General features: G+C 37.3%; 1 protein-coding gene across 1 annotated transcript in view; it reads left to right on the top strand.

Annotated features, from left to right (window-relative positions):
• The window catches only part of DNTT (DNA nucleotidylexotransferase), a 114,371-nt gene extending 98,451 nt beyond the window's left edge, over positions 1 to 15,920 (top strand). The window contains exons 3-9 of the mRNA XM_074233257.1: positions 2,243 to 2,377; positions 4,427 to 4,597; positions 6,027 to 6,098; positions 8,985 to 9,108; positions 10,465 to 10,597; positions 10,727 to 10,835; positions 15,555 to 15,920. Coding sequence (XP_074089358.1) covers positions 2,243 to 2,377; positions 4,427 to 4,597; positions 6,027 to 6,098; positions 8,985 to 9,108; positions 10,465 to 10,597; positions 10,727 to 10,835; positions 15,555 to 15,875 — 1,065 coding nt within the window. The 3' untranslated portion in view covers positions 15,876 to 15,920. The remainder of the gene's footprint in view (positions 1 to 2,242; positions 2,378 to 4,426; positions 4,598 to 6,026; positions 6,099 to 8,984; positions 9,109 to 10,464; positions 10,598 to 10,726; positions 10,836 to 15,554) is intronic.
• The last annotated feature ends 628 nt before the right edge of the window (positions 15,921 to 16,548 follow it).

The following is a 16,548-nucleotide window of genomic DNA, read 5'->3' as shown; positions in this document are numbered from 1 at the left end:
CTCAGATTACTACATTACTGTGGTGGAAATCTTTATTGCCTGGTGACCATTGACTCTGGTCATGAACCCTTTTCATATTTAGCTGGCCTCTGACTATAGACTTGCAAACTCTTTGTTAGGACTGTACTCATAGAGTGATATTAAAGATAATCTAATCTAACTTCTCATAGTCAGAAGACTGTAAAAAAGTTAGTCTTTGAATGCCCAAGACCTAACCAATAACAGGTGTTTAATTAACTAAAATTTTATTCACATCAGATGATCCATTTATGAAGTGTGAACAAATCCTATAAATGAGTCATTATGGAGGAATGGCAAACAATGATCACATCAGATACCTTATCTCCCGTATCTATGACTCTGACTGTATACCATATGCCTAGAATTCTCATTCCATTCTTTGATCCATCTGACTGAATCCTTTTATTCCTTTAAGACATAGTTCAAGCACCATCTTCTATATGAAAACCTTTCCTGAATCCCACACGCTAGTGCCCTATCTTCCCAAATAACTTTCTTCATACATATTTCTATTTATTCCTTTTATATTTATGTTATCTGTATTTATATTCATGCTTCTTGTATCCTTCATTAGAATGGAAGCACTTTTCAAGTAGGGGTTGTTTCTATCTTTGTACCTACATTGTAGTATTTAACCTATCTGGTATATACTAGTCCCTTAATCAATCCTTGTTGATTTATTGTTGTCCAATTAAAAAAAATATACTGTCCTTTTGTAGGGCTTTAAAAATACAAGCCCTGAAAGCTATCAGTGAGTTTGGAAGGCTAGGGCATTTAAAGGAGTCCGTTGTTGAGGAAGAACACAGAGTTTGATTTCTTGATGATGGGGTGGTAGAGAAAGGCGGAGAAGAGGTGATTCTCTCTTCCTCATCTTCATTTACTCTAGTAATAAATGGAATTAATTACTTAGAAAGAGAAATTAAATCTGTTTGGAGAATGAGGAAGACACATGGAGACAGAGAGAAGCAGTCCCTCAAGGTTAGTTGAAGCTTAGAGTACTGTGACACCACTCAGTAGAAAAGAGAGATGGCAAAGGAATCAGAACCAAAAATGGCCCTAGCGATCGAGAATTGAGTTTCCTGAGGACTCTACTAGCTGCCTTGGTCATTTTGAGTTCATGGCTCTCTATCATTGTTCTGAAAGTTTTTACCCACTCTTCTGATGGATATTATATATATACATATATATATATGTACATATATATATATATATATGTATATATATATTTGTTGGAGAGAACATTCCAGATTTTTCAGGGAAAATACTCTATGACTGCTGTTCCTCTCTACTATTTTAGTAAATGCCTCTCCTAAAAGTTATTTGTGTTTACTGGTTGACTACTGATAAGGAGCATACTGATGGGGGGTTCACAGGTTATAATTTTAGGAATGAGGATCTCAAACCTGAGGTAAAAGCCATCTCCTGGAAAATCATCTCAGGTATGTAAGTGCAAGCTGGGAATTTCCCAGAATGGATGCTACAGAAACAGATTTAGGACTGAAAGGAATCTTAAAGGCCTCTGAGTCTAATTCCCTCAGGAAACCTAGACTCAGGGAAATTAAGTGACTTGTTCAAGGCCACATAGCTAGTGTCTGTTGTGGGTTTATACCTAGGTCTCCATATCCAACATACCAAACTCCTAAAGCTTCAGGAAATCCGGTGCTCACTTACAACCCCACTTCTCTCTCTCTCCCTCCTCTCTCTCTCTCTCTCTCTCTCTCTCTCTCTCTCTCTCTCTCTCTCTCTCTCTCTCTCTCTCTCTCTCTCCCCCTCATCTCGTAGATACTCTATGTCATTACTGTGTGATAGGCCATCCAAGGAACCTCAACCAAGAGGTAGTACGGCTTCCTTCTTTTATCTAATGCTTCCAAATGACCTCAGAGTGGAAGAAAAATGAATATGTTCACTAAGGCAACAGTTTTTGCCTTCTTGCTATCACAGGACTATTGTCCTGCCTCCCAGCTTGGATAACAGGAAGTTGAATTAGATGATCACTAAGATTTCTCAGGCTCTAAGATTCTATGATTTAAAATATACTTATATTAAATTAAAAATAAAAAGATCATTTCTTCTGAATATCTAAAAACTTCATGCCATTTTGATTAAATGTTTTCTGCTAAAATTACTTTTACTATTACTATATTACTATTTCTATTACTATTACTGTTTCTATGGGGTCTAGAACAAAAAGAAATGGATATTTTCTGCTTTTCATGCCTAGGACAGCAAGGTTGGTTTATCTAATCCAGACCCAGGTGCAGGTACCTTGAAGATTCTACCACCTCCAATGAACACCATCTCCCAATACGCTTGCCAAAGACGGACAACTTTAAAAAACTATAACCAAAGATTTACGGTAAAGTAGTTCATATAAAGTAATGTCTATAGAAAATGAACACATTACACTTGATTTGCATTTATCCACAAGAAAATCGACCAGATTAAAGATTTTCTAGGGCATCTTGGTCATCCATGCCCAGCATGAACCACATTCTCATTGCTCCTCTTTCTGGTTTCCCTTTCTTCAAATAGGAAATAGTGTAAAACTAGTTGTTTTACTTTCAGAACTATCTACAGTATTGATCAAATAATTGATGTCTACTATTTCTGTGACTAGTTCTGTGGAATGCTAATGTAAATATGAGAATGAGTCCCATTCAGCACATAGAGTAGTGCCTGACAGATAGTATGCACTCAATGAATGTTTATTGATTGACTTGACTAGACCTGGACTTGGAATTGGGAAGACTTGGATCCAGTCCTTGACTCTGACACTTACTGACTTCAGACAAGTTCTATAAACACCTTAAATAATTCTCTAAGACTTAATTACTAAATCATAAATAGGTTGCAATCTTGCACTGCTAAACTAAATTTTCATCTTGGAAATTCCCTAATATTATAGAATTAATAATAATAAAAACTAGCATTTATATAGGGCTTTAATGTTTGTGAAGCACTTTAAAAAGATTATCTCTTTTTGTCTTTATAATAGCCATTGGAGGTGGGGACTATCATTATCCTCCTTTTACAGATGAGGAAAGTGGGGCAGAATGGGTGAAGTGATTCACACAGGGTATACAAATAAGCATTCAGGACAGGTCTTAACTCAGCTCTTTCTGATCACTGTGCCACCCAGCCCATCAATAATGGCATATTCTAGTCACTCTGGATACTAGCATGCATTTATTCACTTCCTAAGTAAATTAACCTGGGCAGCTAGGTGGTGCAGTAGATAGAGCACCAGCCCTGGAGTCAGAAGTACCTGAGTTAAAATCCGGCCTCAGACACTTAATAATTACCTAGCTGTGTAGCCTTCGGCATGACACTTAACCCAATGGCCTAGCAAAAACCTAAAAAAACCCCTAAAAAACAAAATCAAAGTAAATTAACCTCCTCTCATCAGATTTGGGGTATTTATCCCTTCTGACTTTCTACTCTAGGAAATTGGATGAATCATTGTTAAGCATCAGTTGATAGTATCATGAGTCTCCTTTTCAAATAAAGTTGCCTCTGGTGAAAAATAGAGTGCTGGTCTTTGAGACCACTAAGTGGCTTGTTGGATAGAGTACTGGACATGAGTTCAGGAAGATCTGGGTCCAAATCTTGCCTTAGACACCAACTGTGTGACCCTATGTAATTGACTTAATTTCTCTCAGCCTCAGTTTCCTCATCTGTAAAATAGTTGTGATAAATATGAAATAACATGCTTGCAGTGCTTTGTGAACCTTAAGGTGCTAAATAAATGCTATTATTATTTATGATTACTAGACAAGAGAAGGGGAAAAGCTCCTATATAGGGCCTATTTTGTGCCAAACCTGTGCCAAGTAATTTATAAAGATTCTCATTTGATCCTCACAATAACCCTGAAAGGTAGGTGCTATTAACCCATTTTACAGGTGAGAAAATAGAGATGAACAGAGATTAGACTCAGTTCTTCCTGACTCCAAATCCACTAGATATTAGTCCTCCTCCTCTTACTCCACCACCATTTTTACTGCTTTTCCTGCTGTTGTTGTTGCTGCTCCTCCTCCTCCTACTGTTACTACTATTATTAATCTCACTTTCTCCTTCTTTTAAATGGTTATGGTAATAGTATCTACTTCCCAGGGTGGTTGTGGGGAACAGATGAGAGAACATATATGAGGTACTTTGCAAATCTAAAAGTATTCTATAAATGCCAGCTAATATTATTACCAATCTCAGTTTTCCTTTCTATAAAATGGGAATAATTATTGTACTTACCTCGCACAAGATTATTGTAAAGATGAAATAAATAATATAAAATATTTTTGAAACTTAGAGTCTGATATAATGTTAATTGTTATTTTTATCTCTTGAATGTTGGTTTTCTTGGACAACCGAAAGGCTTCAGCCTTCACAAATCTGGGTTTACTTTTTTAGGATGCTTTTGAGATACTGGCAAAAAACTATGAGTTTAGAGAAAATCATGGCCCTTGCCTGACATTTTTAAGAGCAACCTCTGTACTGAAATGTCTTCCATTTGCTATCGTCAGCATGAAAGACACAGAAGGACTACCATGGATTGGAGATGAAGTTAAGGGCATCATGGAGGTAAAACATATTATTTTTATTCTTATGTGTATGCTTGGTTGATTTGTCTATTATGTAAATGTATTGTGTGTGCACATATGAGTTACATGAGTATATGTTTGTATTCATGGGAGAATCTTAAAATTCTATTTGCATGGCTAGGATGAACTGGTGAGGGACCAAATTACTGGGAGAGAAAAGGAGAGCCAGTGATGTATCGTGGGAAAAGAATAGGAAACATTAGAGTCTTATTTTCTGCCTGCTACTGACTAGTTGAGTTTCTTCAACAAATCACTTTTTCTCACTGGTGCTCATTTTCCTCATCAATAAAATGAAGACGGTGAATTCAAGGGCCTTTAATGTCCTACTGCCTCTAGAACTATGAATCTAGTTGGTCTCAGATTTCTTACAGTTCCAATAATAATGAATTCCTTTGGGAACCTTCTTCATCTCGAAGTAGATAAGTAGCCCCCAATGATTCCTAGGTCCTTTCCCTGGGCTGTATGGAGTTCAGAATCCATCATTCTATAAATATATGTGAGGGGGAGCAGGAATTTTTGTCATTGAAATAAATGCATAACAAAAAGTTATTAGCACCACCTGATCCTTGTCACATAAATCAATCAGTCCAGTTAATCTTTATTGTGAACACATCAAATATTAATATTAAATAAATATAAAATAAACAAATGGCTGTATTAAATCAATATTACTGACATTTATTTAATATTAATTTAGTTCAATATTAAATAAATAAATAATTGATAGTAAATTAGCATTGTCAATATTTATTAAGTACCTACAAAGTGCCATGTACTGTAAGTGGTAGGGGTACAAATATGAAAAGAGAAAGTTCCTGCCTTCCAGGAACTTATAATCTATTGGGGAAACTCAGTGCCTAAAAGGAGCTGAAAAGCTGGGGGGATGGGGAGAGGAGGAGAGGACACCCAATAGAAGGAGGGAGGGAAAGAGAGGAGGGGTTAGCAGAATGGTCAGTCAGAGGAGTCTCTAGGTTCTGAAGCCAGCTGAGAAATGAGAAACTGTATGAAATGAATTCTCTTTAAATGGAAACTTGGAACTCATGTTATTAGGCTTTAATAGAGAAGTAGCTTGTATAATGGGAATTCAGATGTTCAAATTTAATTTTCTTTTTTCTGTACTACTATATTTGGAATTTGTTAAGTTTGGAATTTTTAAAAAAAATTAAAAATTTACTGTTTGTATTCCTTGGGAATGGGTAAGGATTGGAGGAAGTCTTATGAGGATTTTCAGGGTACCTGTGAATACATCTTGGTAATACCTCTTTCCTCCGTTTCAAATTATGAAGATGTGATTGATGAAAGCACAATCATTAAATTAGAACTTCTGAGTCTTCAAATCAGAGCCTCCTCGGATTGTTTACTGCATAACTAAATGAATTCTGACAAAACATTTTAACTAATCCATGCAGGAAATTATTGAAGATGGAAAAAGTTTGGAAGTTCAAGCTGTGCTAAATGATGAGCGTTACCAGTGTTTCAAAGTAAGTTTTCATTTTGTTTATTTTGAAACTACTTAGGGTCATTAACTCACTGGTCATTGACTTGCTCATGACTTGCTCACTGGATCGTAGATCAGCCATGTAACCTTGGACAGCTCATACCATCTGTCTAGGTTTCAGATTTCCTTATGTTAAAAGAACTTATTTAGACCAGATCAGGGTTCTTAACTGTTTTGGTGTTAAATCAATCCTTTTGTCAGTCTGGTGATGTCAATGGACTTATTCTCTAAAAAACGTTTTTATAATAGCTAACCTTTCTTTTGTACATTCAAATTTGCAAAGAGCTTTTCAGATTTTTATCTCATTATATCCTTATAACAATCTTGTTAGCTAAGTGTTATTAGTATCTGCATTTTATAGATAAGGAAACTGAGGCAGAAAGAGGTTTCAGTGACTTGACCAGGGTCATACAGCTTGTACATAAAACTATATTTGAACTCAAATCTTCCTGACTCCAGGTTCAGTGTTCTTTCTATAGTGTCACCTGATTGCTTTAAAAAATGTATAAAACAAAACACAAAGGATTACAAAGAAAACCAATTATGTTGAAGCAACGACAACAACAACCAGCATTTATAAATCACTGACTATGCTTCAGACATGGTGCAAAGCACTATACAAGTATTATTTCATTTGATCCTCACAACAGCCCTGGGAAGTAGGAACTATTATTATTCCCATTTTATAGCTGAGTAAACTGAGGCAAACAGAGGTTAAGTGACTTGCCCAGGGTCACAGAGCTAATACCTGAGGCCATATTTGAACTGTCTTCCTGAGCTCAGTGCTTTAACCATTGTGTCATCTAATGGCATAAAATAGGATTACGGAGAAAACAATTATGTTGACATACAGGTAGAATTAGAAATTACTGTGAAAGACAACTAAGGCAGCTAGATGGGACAGAGGATAGAATGCTGGTTCTGGAGTCAGGAGTACTTGAGTTTAGATCCAACCTCAAACATCTAATAGCTGTGTGACCGTAGTCAAGTCACTTAACCCTGCTTGCCTCAGTTTTACACCTATGGAATGAACTGGAATATTTTTGCCAAGAAAACCTTAAATGTGCTAACAAGGAGTCAGACAGAACTGAAACAAAAGCAAACAATTATGAACATTAAAAAAGAAAAGTCATAGGTCTCGAGTTAGGAATTCCTGTTGCAGATATACCTTGAGAAACTGTTTGGAAGGTAATTTTAGTTTGAAGAACCTCATTTCCAAATTACTTATACAAAAAGATTAAGGAATAAAACAACCTTGAAGGTGGAAAGTAGTATGGAAAAAATGTGGAATTTGCAGTTAGAGTACCTGGTTTCCCACCCTGGGTGCCATTTGCAATTTGGGTGATCTTTTTTAGTTCTCTGGATCTGTTTCCTCATCTGTGAAATCAAGGCCTTAAGTTAGATGATCTCTAAGGTTCTTTCTAGCTCTAAATCTGTGGTCCTGTAGGGAAGGAAAAAAAAACCTGCTATTAAAAACTACTATTCTAATCTTAGGGTGGTGGATGGTAAAAAAAAAAACAACCAAACACAACAACCCCAAAACCTAACAACAAAACCCCAAAAAATTATGAGACATTGTGGATCACAGAAAACACTCCTCACAACAATATCCTCAACATCTCTTTTTATCTCTAGGAATTCTAATATGGGGCTGAGGAGGCTATTATTTTCCAGTCTCACTAAAGTCATAGAGGACTTCCTGTTCTTAGTCAATCCCATTGCCTGCATAATCAGTCAACCAACAGACATTTATTAAGCATTTATTATGTGCTGGGCAACCAGGTGATACAGTGGATAAATTACTGGGCCCAGAGTCAAGTAGACTTGTCTTCCTGAATTCAAATCTGATCTCAGACACCACCAGTGTGATTCTGGGCAAATCCCATTTGCCTCAGTTCTTCATCTGTAAAATGAGCAGAAGAAGGAAATGGTATAAATCATTCCAATCTTTGCCAAGAAAACATCAAATGGTCATGAAGTGTCAGAGATGATCTAAAAATGACTAAACATGCACTAGATACTAGAGATTTTAAAAAACCCATAACTATAATAATCAGGAGCAGCTTGGTATCATAGTGAGAGAGCACCAGCCTGGAGTCAGGAGGACCGAAGTTCAAATCCAGCCTCAGACACGTAAAAAAAAATTACTTAAATGTGTGACCTTGGGCAAGTCACTTAACCCCACTGCCTTGCAATAAGAAATATAATAATCATTGAAAGAAATTTATGTTCTAATGAAGGATATATGTTTAGACAAATTTTGGACAGAAGGCATAGGATCACCATAGCATAGATTTTAGAACTTCAAGGGACCTCAGAGGTCTCCATCTTAGGGAGGGGGTCTAAACAACCTTCATTCCTTTCTTATCTTTCCTTCTGATTCTTCACTTGAGCTACCTTCTTCCCCTGGAACATTCTTCCACTGCTTGGTTCCATTCTCCTATTGATGAGTTCCTTCTGGGGTTCCTATTTTAGGAGAGGTCCAGGCAAGCCATCCTTCATTCTACTCCTACTTATGCTTCTGAATCTCCAGACTTTATTCTCATTTCCTGATCTTGCTTCTCAGCTCCCTTTGATGGATGGTTCTTCCACCATTAGAAAGTAAGCTCATCGAGGGCAGGAATGTCTTGCTTTTAGCACAATGCCTAGGACCTAGTCAAAGGTTAATAAATACTTCATGCCTACCTTCCTATCCATTCTAGCCCCCTCGTTTTATAGATGAGGACACTGAAGCTTAGGGAAATGAAGTGGTAAATGGCAGAACCAACATTTGAACCCAGTTTAAGCTAGGCTTTGAGTATTTGAAAATATTATTTTCTTATCTCCATAACTGATTAGATTTAGATTCATGCTTTCCTATTTGTTTTAGCTGTTTACATCTGTGTTTGGAGTGGGGTTAAAGACGGCTGAAAAATGGTACCGAATGGGTTTCAGGACGCTGAGTAAAATCCAATCTGACAAAAGTCTGAGATTTACCAAAATGCAGAAAGCAGGTAAATGAGTTTCTCCAAAGTGCTGTCATCCTAAAAGTTGGGGCTGTTGGAGGTGAGAGGAAGAAGGGAAGATAGAATGTGTCAGAGAGCATCATGAAAACCCTCTGTAGATCTGATCAGTCCTTCCAGGTAGTGCCTCAAGTTAAGCTGCTGAGATGCCCCTGGGGACTAGTCTGGAATGACAACTGAATTCAAGAGTTCTCTCTGAGTTGTCAAAGGAAGTCACTAACAGAAATATTGGGTGGAGGTAAAGGGGACCATAAGAGCATAAATTTAAACTCAGAGAGTTTAAATAATCTAGCCACGCTCTCATAACCAATAAATATCAGAGATAGAATCTGAACCCAGAGATGGAATCTGGACTTCAGGGCGAGAACTATGAAATCAAAGAAAAGCATCCTAACACAAAAACACAAGTTTTTTCCTACATACTCAGGCTGATCTGTGACCTATTGGAATAGATCACAGAGCTGTCTGAAGACAGGAATTGTCTTCTTTCGTTATATCCACCACACTTAGCACAGAGCATATTAATGATTATTGACTGGCTGATCTCTTTAACTAAGGAGTTCCCTCCACCTGTGAAAATCACCACCCATCTATTTCCACCACATCCTCTTATAAGTTTACTCCTGGGGATGCACCCAACTTGCTCCTGACATTGTAATGATATCAGTGGTACCTCTGGCTATCTATTATTCACTGTCTCTAGCCTGTGCCACATGACTGGCCCATCTTATATTGCTCTATACCATCTTTTACTTCTGTTCTTTGAAGTTTCTCTTTGGTCATTTAAATGTTACAGGCTGCTTATATCCACTTTTCCCTGCCCATTGTTAGCAGAGTTAGTGATGGTGAGGTAGTTGCTCCTTTTTTTTCCCTTGAATAGTGTGATCTTTATTTGTTCCATTCACTTTGTTTGTATTTTGTGCAAACTGGCTACCAAGTTCTCCAAATTATGTGATTCTGCCCTCTAAGCAGTATTAATTTTCAATTCTTCAGAGAATGAGGACATTTTATAGCTCACAACCATAAAATCTGGATATAAACTTTTTAAAAAAGCCTCCTTTCTATGTCATATTCAAAGGTGCATCATAAGATGCAAGAATATTAATAAGTAACCTTAGAGCAGCAAGAAAAAATAGATAAGCTAATTAGTAAAGGTTGAAATTTGCTTTTATAAATGTTAAGGGGAATAATATCTGACTGATGAGAAATGATCACTCTCAATATTGTTCAATATTGATCACCCAAAAGAGTACAGGACTGCAAGGTTCATGTTCAGCCTAGATTGGGATATTTCACAAACTGTCTGCAGATTTTTTTTTTCAGTTGATGTATCAAAGTACTTTTCAGGATTCCTCTATTATGAAGACCTCATTGACTGTGTGTCCAAGGCAGAAGCAGATGCAGTGAACTTGCTAGTTAAAGAAGCAGTTTGGACTTTTTTACCTGATGCCTTAGTCACCGTAACAGGAGGGTTCCGAAGGTAAAGAGTCACAGTTTAATGTAATGTTTCACAGTTATTCTAGATCTTTCAGACCCTCGAAGCTGCTTGATAATTCCATGGTGTCCTAAGGGAATTAAGCCTTCTCACTGTTTTTCATTGCTTTCTTAGGGGAAAGGAGATTGGGCATGATATAGATTTTTTGATAACTAGTCCAGGAATGGAAAAAGAACAAGAAGACCAGCTTTTACAGAAAGTTATTAACTTATGGGAAAAACAGGTAAAGATTTAAATATGGAAATGTTTTGTATTACTGCATATATATAGTTTATATATATATATATGAAATATAAAATCTATAGCAAAGAGCTTGTCTTCTTAAGGAGGGAGAAGGGAGGGAGGGAAGAAGGACATTTGGAACAAAAAATTACAAAAATGAATATTAATAATTGATTTTATGCTATGTGACCTTGGGTAAGTCACTTAACCCTATTGCCTTAAATAAAATTAAAAAATTAATTGCTTTTACATGTGATTGAGAAAAAATAAAATAAAAGCATTCTTTAAAACATTAAGCAAACTGGGGCAGCTAGGTGGTGCAGTGAATAGAGCACGGGCCCTGGAGTCAGGAGTACCTGAGTTCAAATCCAGCCTCAGACACTTAATAATTACCTAGCTGTGTGGCCTTGGGCAAGCCACTTAACCCCATTTGCCTTGAAAAAACCTAAAAAAAATTAAGCAAACTAAGAAATGCTTAGTTATTATAGCATTCTATTAGCACCATTAAATTTGACTCCAGAAACAGCCAACTTTTTCTCTTGTATCACATTTGTTTCGGTTATTCTTAGCTAATTATATTAATGGCAGGAAGCAATGGTTCAGAGCCTCCCAAATGCTATATTCCCAAAGGTCTTATTTATTTAACTTTTTAGATTTTTTGCAAGGCAACAGGGTTAAGTGGCTTGCCCAAGACCACACAGCTAGGTAATTATTAAGTGTCTGAGGCTGGATTTGAACTCAGGTACTCCTGACTCCAGGGCCGGTGCTCTATCCACTGCACCACCTAGCTGTCCCCAAAGGTCTTATTCTCTGTACTATTGAGTGATTTTTTTTAAGACTGTGAATGTATTTCTGATACTCTGAAGACTCACAAGATGTGAAACAAAAATAAGAAAACATCTTGGGAATGGTCAGATCAAGAAGAAGAGTTCAAAATCTTTTCTTCTGTCCTTCTCTTCTCTGATGAAGTATGAGCCTCACTTACCTGAAGCCTATCATCTTCAATCTCAGCACAACCTCCATTTACTTTCTTTTTCTAGCTTGTTTCTTTGATTACTTAACCCCTACTTGTTTTCTCCACTTTTTTACCCAAGTTTGAATGTGCAGCAGCCAGTCCCAGGCCCTATCCCAATCTGGCACAGAAGCTTTAATTTTTATCACCCAGACCAATTAGCCACTTCTTTTTTTAATTATTTATTTAAGTCAATGGGGTTTGAGTGAGTTGCCCAAGATCACACAGCTATGCAATTATTAAATGTCTGAGGTCACATTTGAACTCAGATCCTCCTGACTCTAGGGCTGGTGCCAATTAGCCACTTCTTAGGTAGCCTGGTGATACCCATCTTGATCACTGGGATTAGTGTAAATAACCAGTGGGCTTAGCTTTTCTTGAATCTCAGAACACTTGAACTCTAGGAATCCTAGTCTCCCCTTCCCCAGAAGTATGGCCTATTGCTTGTATTACCACACACACTTAGATTTCTTTTCATAAAAAAATAGTTTTTATGCTTGTTATAATTTTTCCCTTTCTTTTTTGTCATGGATTGTGTTCTTATATAGCATAGGAAAAATAGTATATAAATGCTATTTTTCCTTTAGAAATATGTTCTTCTGTCCTTTGGAAAAATTTTTTTTATTGTTTTACACACACATCAATACGCAATTATTCACAGATGACTAACTCATATTGTGGAAAATTTTAAATTCCAATCCAAATATTCCCTACTATCCAGGATTTCAGATTCTTATTTTTTTCCTCTTCATTTTTGTCAATATGTACCTCCTTGGAAAGGACACTGCCAAGTTGAGTGAACATGTTCATAGTACTCAAAACTTCTTCATTTGCTTAATCAATGGTTCCACATATGGATGGTGTGGTGCTGGCTGATGAAGCACCCGTGTTTTCTTGGTGTTCATTGTTAGAACAAAATGATCACAAGCAACAGAGAATCGATCCATAATTTATTGTGTCTCAACTTCAGAGGCTACATTGAGGGCACAATCATCTGCAAACAGAAGATCCTGCACCTACACTTCCTCATCTTTGGTTTTTGGCTTGTAGACTTTTCAAGTTGAATAATTTGCTATCAGTGTGGTACCTGACCTTGAGGCCATGTTCATTCTCAGTGAAGGCATTTGATAACATGGCTAAAAACATTATGCTAAAAAGAATGGGAGCAAAGACACATCCTTGTTTCACTCTACTAGTGCCTGGGAAATCTCAAGAGCATCATCCACTATCCAGGCAAGCACAGTGTTCTGAGATTGACATACAATACTGAGGAATTTCTTTGGGCAACCACATTTTGACATAATTTTCCATAAATCCTTGCAACTGACAGTATCAAAGGCCTTGGTCAGATCTACAAATGTTGTATACAGACCTCTGTTCTGCTCCTGGCATTTTTCCTGGAGTTGTCCAGCTGCAAATGCCACATTGACTATTCCTCTACTCTTTCTGAAGTCACAATGGCTCTCAAGAAGGTTTCCAACTTCCAGGTGAAAGAACAGCCTGTAGAGAAGGACTGGCAAGAATCTTACCAGCAATGACTAAGAGAGAAATACCTCTATGATTGTCACAGGACAATCTATTCCCTTTACCTTTATAGAGATGGACAATGGTGGATCCTTGGGGAATAAACCTCTTCATGACATATAACCTGGAAATTTTCAGTCAGTTTTTAGATGAGCAATGGACCCCCCCCCCAACCTTATAGATCTCAGCTGGAATAGAATCAGCACTAGGTGCTTTTCCACTTGAAAGGAGCCTAAAACCCAGGGACTCACTGACTTCAACTTGAGGTAAATGGTCAGTAACTTCTGTATTGATTGATGATGGCTTGTTATGAACCTTATGGAAATGCTTCACCCATCTCTCTAGGATCATCATTAATTAATGTTGATCCATCATGAGATGCACCATATGTCTTTGGCCCATAAATAGCCTTCAGGACATCATAAAAACATTTTGGTTTATTACTAACTGCATAAAATTGAATTTCATCTGCCTTTTTACTGAATCAAGAGTCCTATAAGACTCTAAGCTTCACTTGGACTTTATTTTTGATGGAATTAAATGCTTCCTTCTTAGAAATGGATGAACTAAATTGCTGGTAAATCCTGTGGCATTCTCGTTTTTCACTTAGCAGTTTCTGTATTTCCCCATCATTTTCATCAAACCAGTCTTGGTGTTTTTGAATGTTCTGGCCCAGATGGGCAAATGGCAATGCTAAACACCAGATCTCTGAAAGCTGATCACTCCTTTTCTGCTCCACTGTTGCCAACTGCATGTTGGCTCAGTTTTCCCTCCAAGTTAGCACCAAACTGTTCTTGCTCAGAGAGACATTCTAATCTCTTGACATTAATTCTTCTAGTATTCGTTTTGTCTTGGGGCCACCGCTTGGTTGAATATGAATATTAAACTTACAGGGAATGAATTTGTGATCAGTCCAGCCCCCATTGCCTTTATCACTCTCACATTCTATCTCTTCTCCTTACAATCATAGTCTAATGGATGCTAATGTTTGCTATGAGGGTTCATCCAGAAAGTTTGCTCTCTTCTAGATACAAAACCTATGACTTACAACTATTCCATAGACCTAATACCCCACCTGACTGCAGGTCCCCTCCCTGCCCTTGACCTATAATCTGGAACTGGGTAGTGGACAACAAAGCTACAAGCTGGCACTTGTTTCCAAAGTGATGCCCCAGTAGAGGGACCTCTAAACTCTATATCTATATATTTCAGGACCTGGGACCTCTGCTTGCCCACATGTGCAGCTTCTGGGTGCTGAAGAGCTCTATTCATCTGTTCCTTGACAGACCCATTTCCCCAGATCTATGCTGGAAAAATGACTTATTGTGACTTTTTCTTGAATTTCCCTATCAGGATTTTATTTGGTGCATTTTCTAGATCTATTTGAAAGAGTAATTGGGGGAAAGAGTATTTACTGATTAGTGCTATTTTACCTTCTTGACTCTAACCAATCTATCTTTCCAATTCATTATGTATATCTTCCTTTCCTGCCCTGTATATTTCAGGTAAACTGAGTTTCTCTGTATTCCTTCCACATAATATTCTTTCTCTCATCCCCATGCTTTTGCCCTTGGACATCATCAATAACTAACTAGAATACCTTCTTTCCTAACCTCCCCCTTGGAGGAATTCCTCAGTCCCTTCAAGATGTAGCTTGACACTAACTTCTATACTCAAGATTTTCTGTTTTATTCTTCTTCCTAATTGCTAATTCCTTCCTTTCCTAGTTATCTTCCATTTAATTCACTTTTATTGATTTTGCACATATGTACACACACACACACACACACACACACACACACACACACACATATATATATATGTAAAGAGAGAGAGAGAGAAATAGAAAGCTATCCAATGTCCCCTTTAAGTATGAAATTCTATGATTTTCAATCCGTATTTTTAAGAAAAAGAAAAAAGGACATTGTTTGGTGACTCAGATACTGCACATTGAATTTACATGCAATTGCTGTGGTTTTAGTTGAGTCTCTTATTTTCTCATTTCCTCTTCTGCAAAGTGGGAAAAAGGCAATGACCACTTCCTTCCTCTTTGCCAAGGATGGAAGAAGAAAACATGTTACCTAAAAGAATAGTATTTAAAAGATTTCTTTAAAAGTCTTTTAGGTATTTCCAAATAGCTCCAGGGTGAAATGTGTTGTAAGCGCTTTTACTTTTTCTTCTTAGGGATTACTTTTATACTACGACCTCATGGAATCAACATTTGAAGACCTAAAATTACCAAGCAGGAGGATTGATGCTCTAGACCATTTTCAGAAATGTTTTTTGATTCTAAAATTATACCATCAGAAGCAAGATGGGAGCAAATGGGAAGTGCCTGAAAGGTCTAATGAGGTGGAAGCAAAAAACTGGAAGGCCATCCGTGTGGATCTGGTGGTGTGTCCCTATGATCGCTATGCATATGCTCTGCTAGGCTGGTCAGGCTCAAGGGTAAGTCTTTCAGGAGCCTCCAGAGATGCTATTTTCGAATTACTAGCTCATTTTTAGTCCTTGCAAGATTTTGGTTTCCAGTTAGGTAAAGAGAAATGATGATTTGGGGAAGAAACCTTTCTGAATAGGATTCTTTTCACATAGACTCAATCAAAATGGACAGTTCAATGACAAGGATGGTCTCTTGGACTGGAAGTCATAGACCTGAGTTCTAGTCCCAGTTCCACTTCTTACTAGATATATGACCATGGTCAAGACATTAAAGCTCTCTGTGCCTCAATTTACTATTTTTGAAATGAGAGTAAGAATATTTAGCCTTCATATTCAAAGGGGGCATCAAAGGGATTAATGGATGTGAAAACTATTTGAAAACTGAAGTGCACTCTAAAAATAAAAGAAATTATTACTGTTCCTAGTCATTGAACACTGGACTAAGGTCAAGAAACTTGAGTCTAGCTGACTCTGACCCTTATGAAAATGGATGACTTAACCTTCCTTGCTCTCATCCTTCCAATAAGACTTAAAATATTAGGATTTGAAGGGAAATGAAAGATCATAAATCAAAGAATCATCCTTTTACAAATAAGGAAACCAAGACTCAAAGATGTAAATTGCTTTGCCATGGGTCACACAGTGGCAGAGCAGAGACTAGAACCCCAGGTATCATCATAAACCCTAGTCTGGGGTTACTGTGACTTAGTGGATAGGGCCCTGAGCATGGGGACAGGAA

Source organism: Macrotis lagotis, chromosome 4, assembly GCF_037893015.1.
Source record: "Macrotis lagotis isolate mMagLag1 chromosome 4, bilby.v1.9.chrom.fasta, whole genome shotgun sequence".
Classification (NCBI taxonomy): Eukaryota; Metazoa; Chordata; class Mammalia; order Peramelemorphia; family Peramelidae; genus Macrotis; species Macrotis lagotis.
This window is presented reverse-complemented; position numbering and strand designations above follow the sequence as displayed.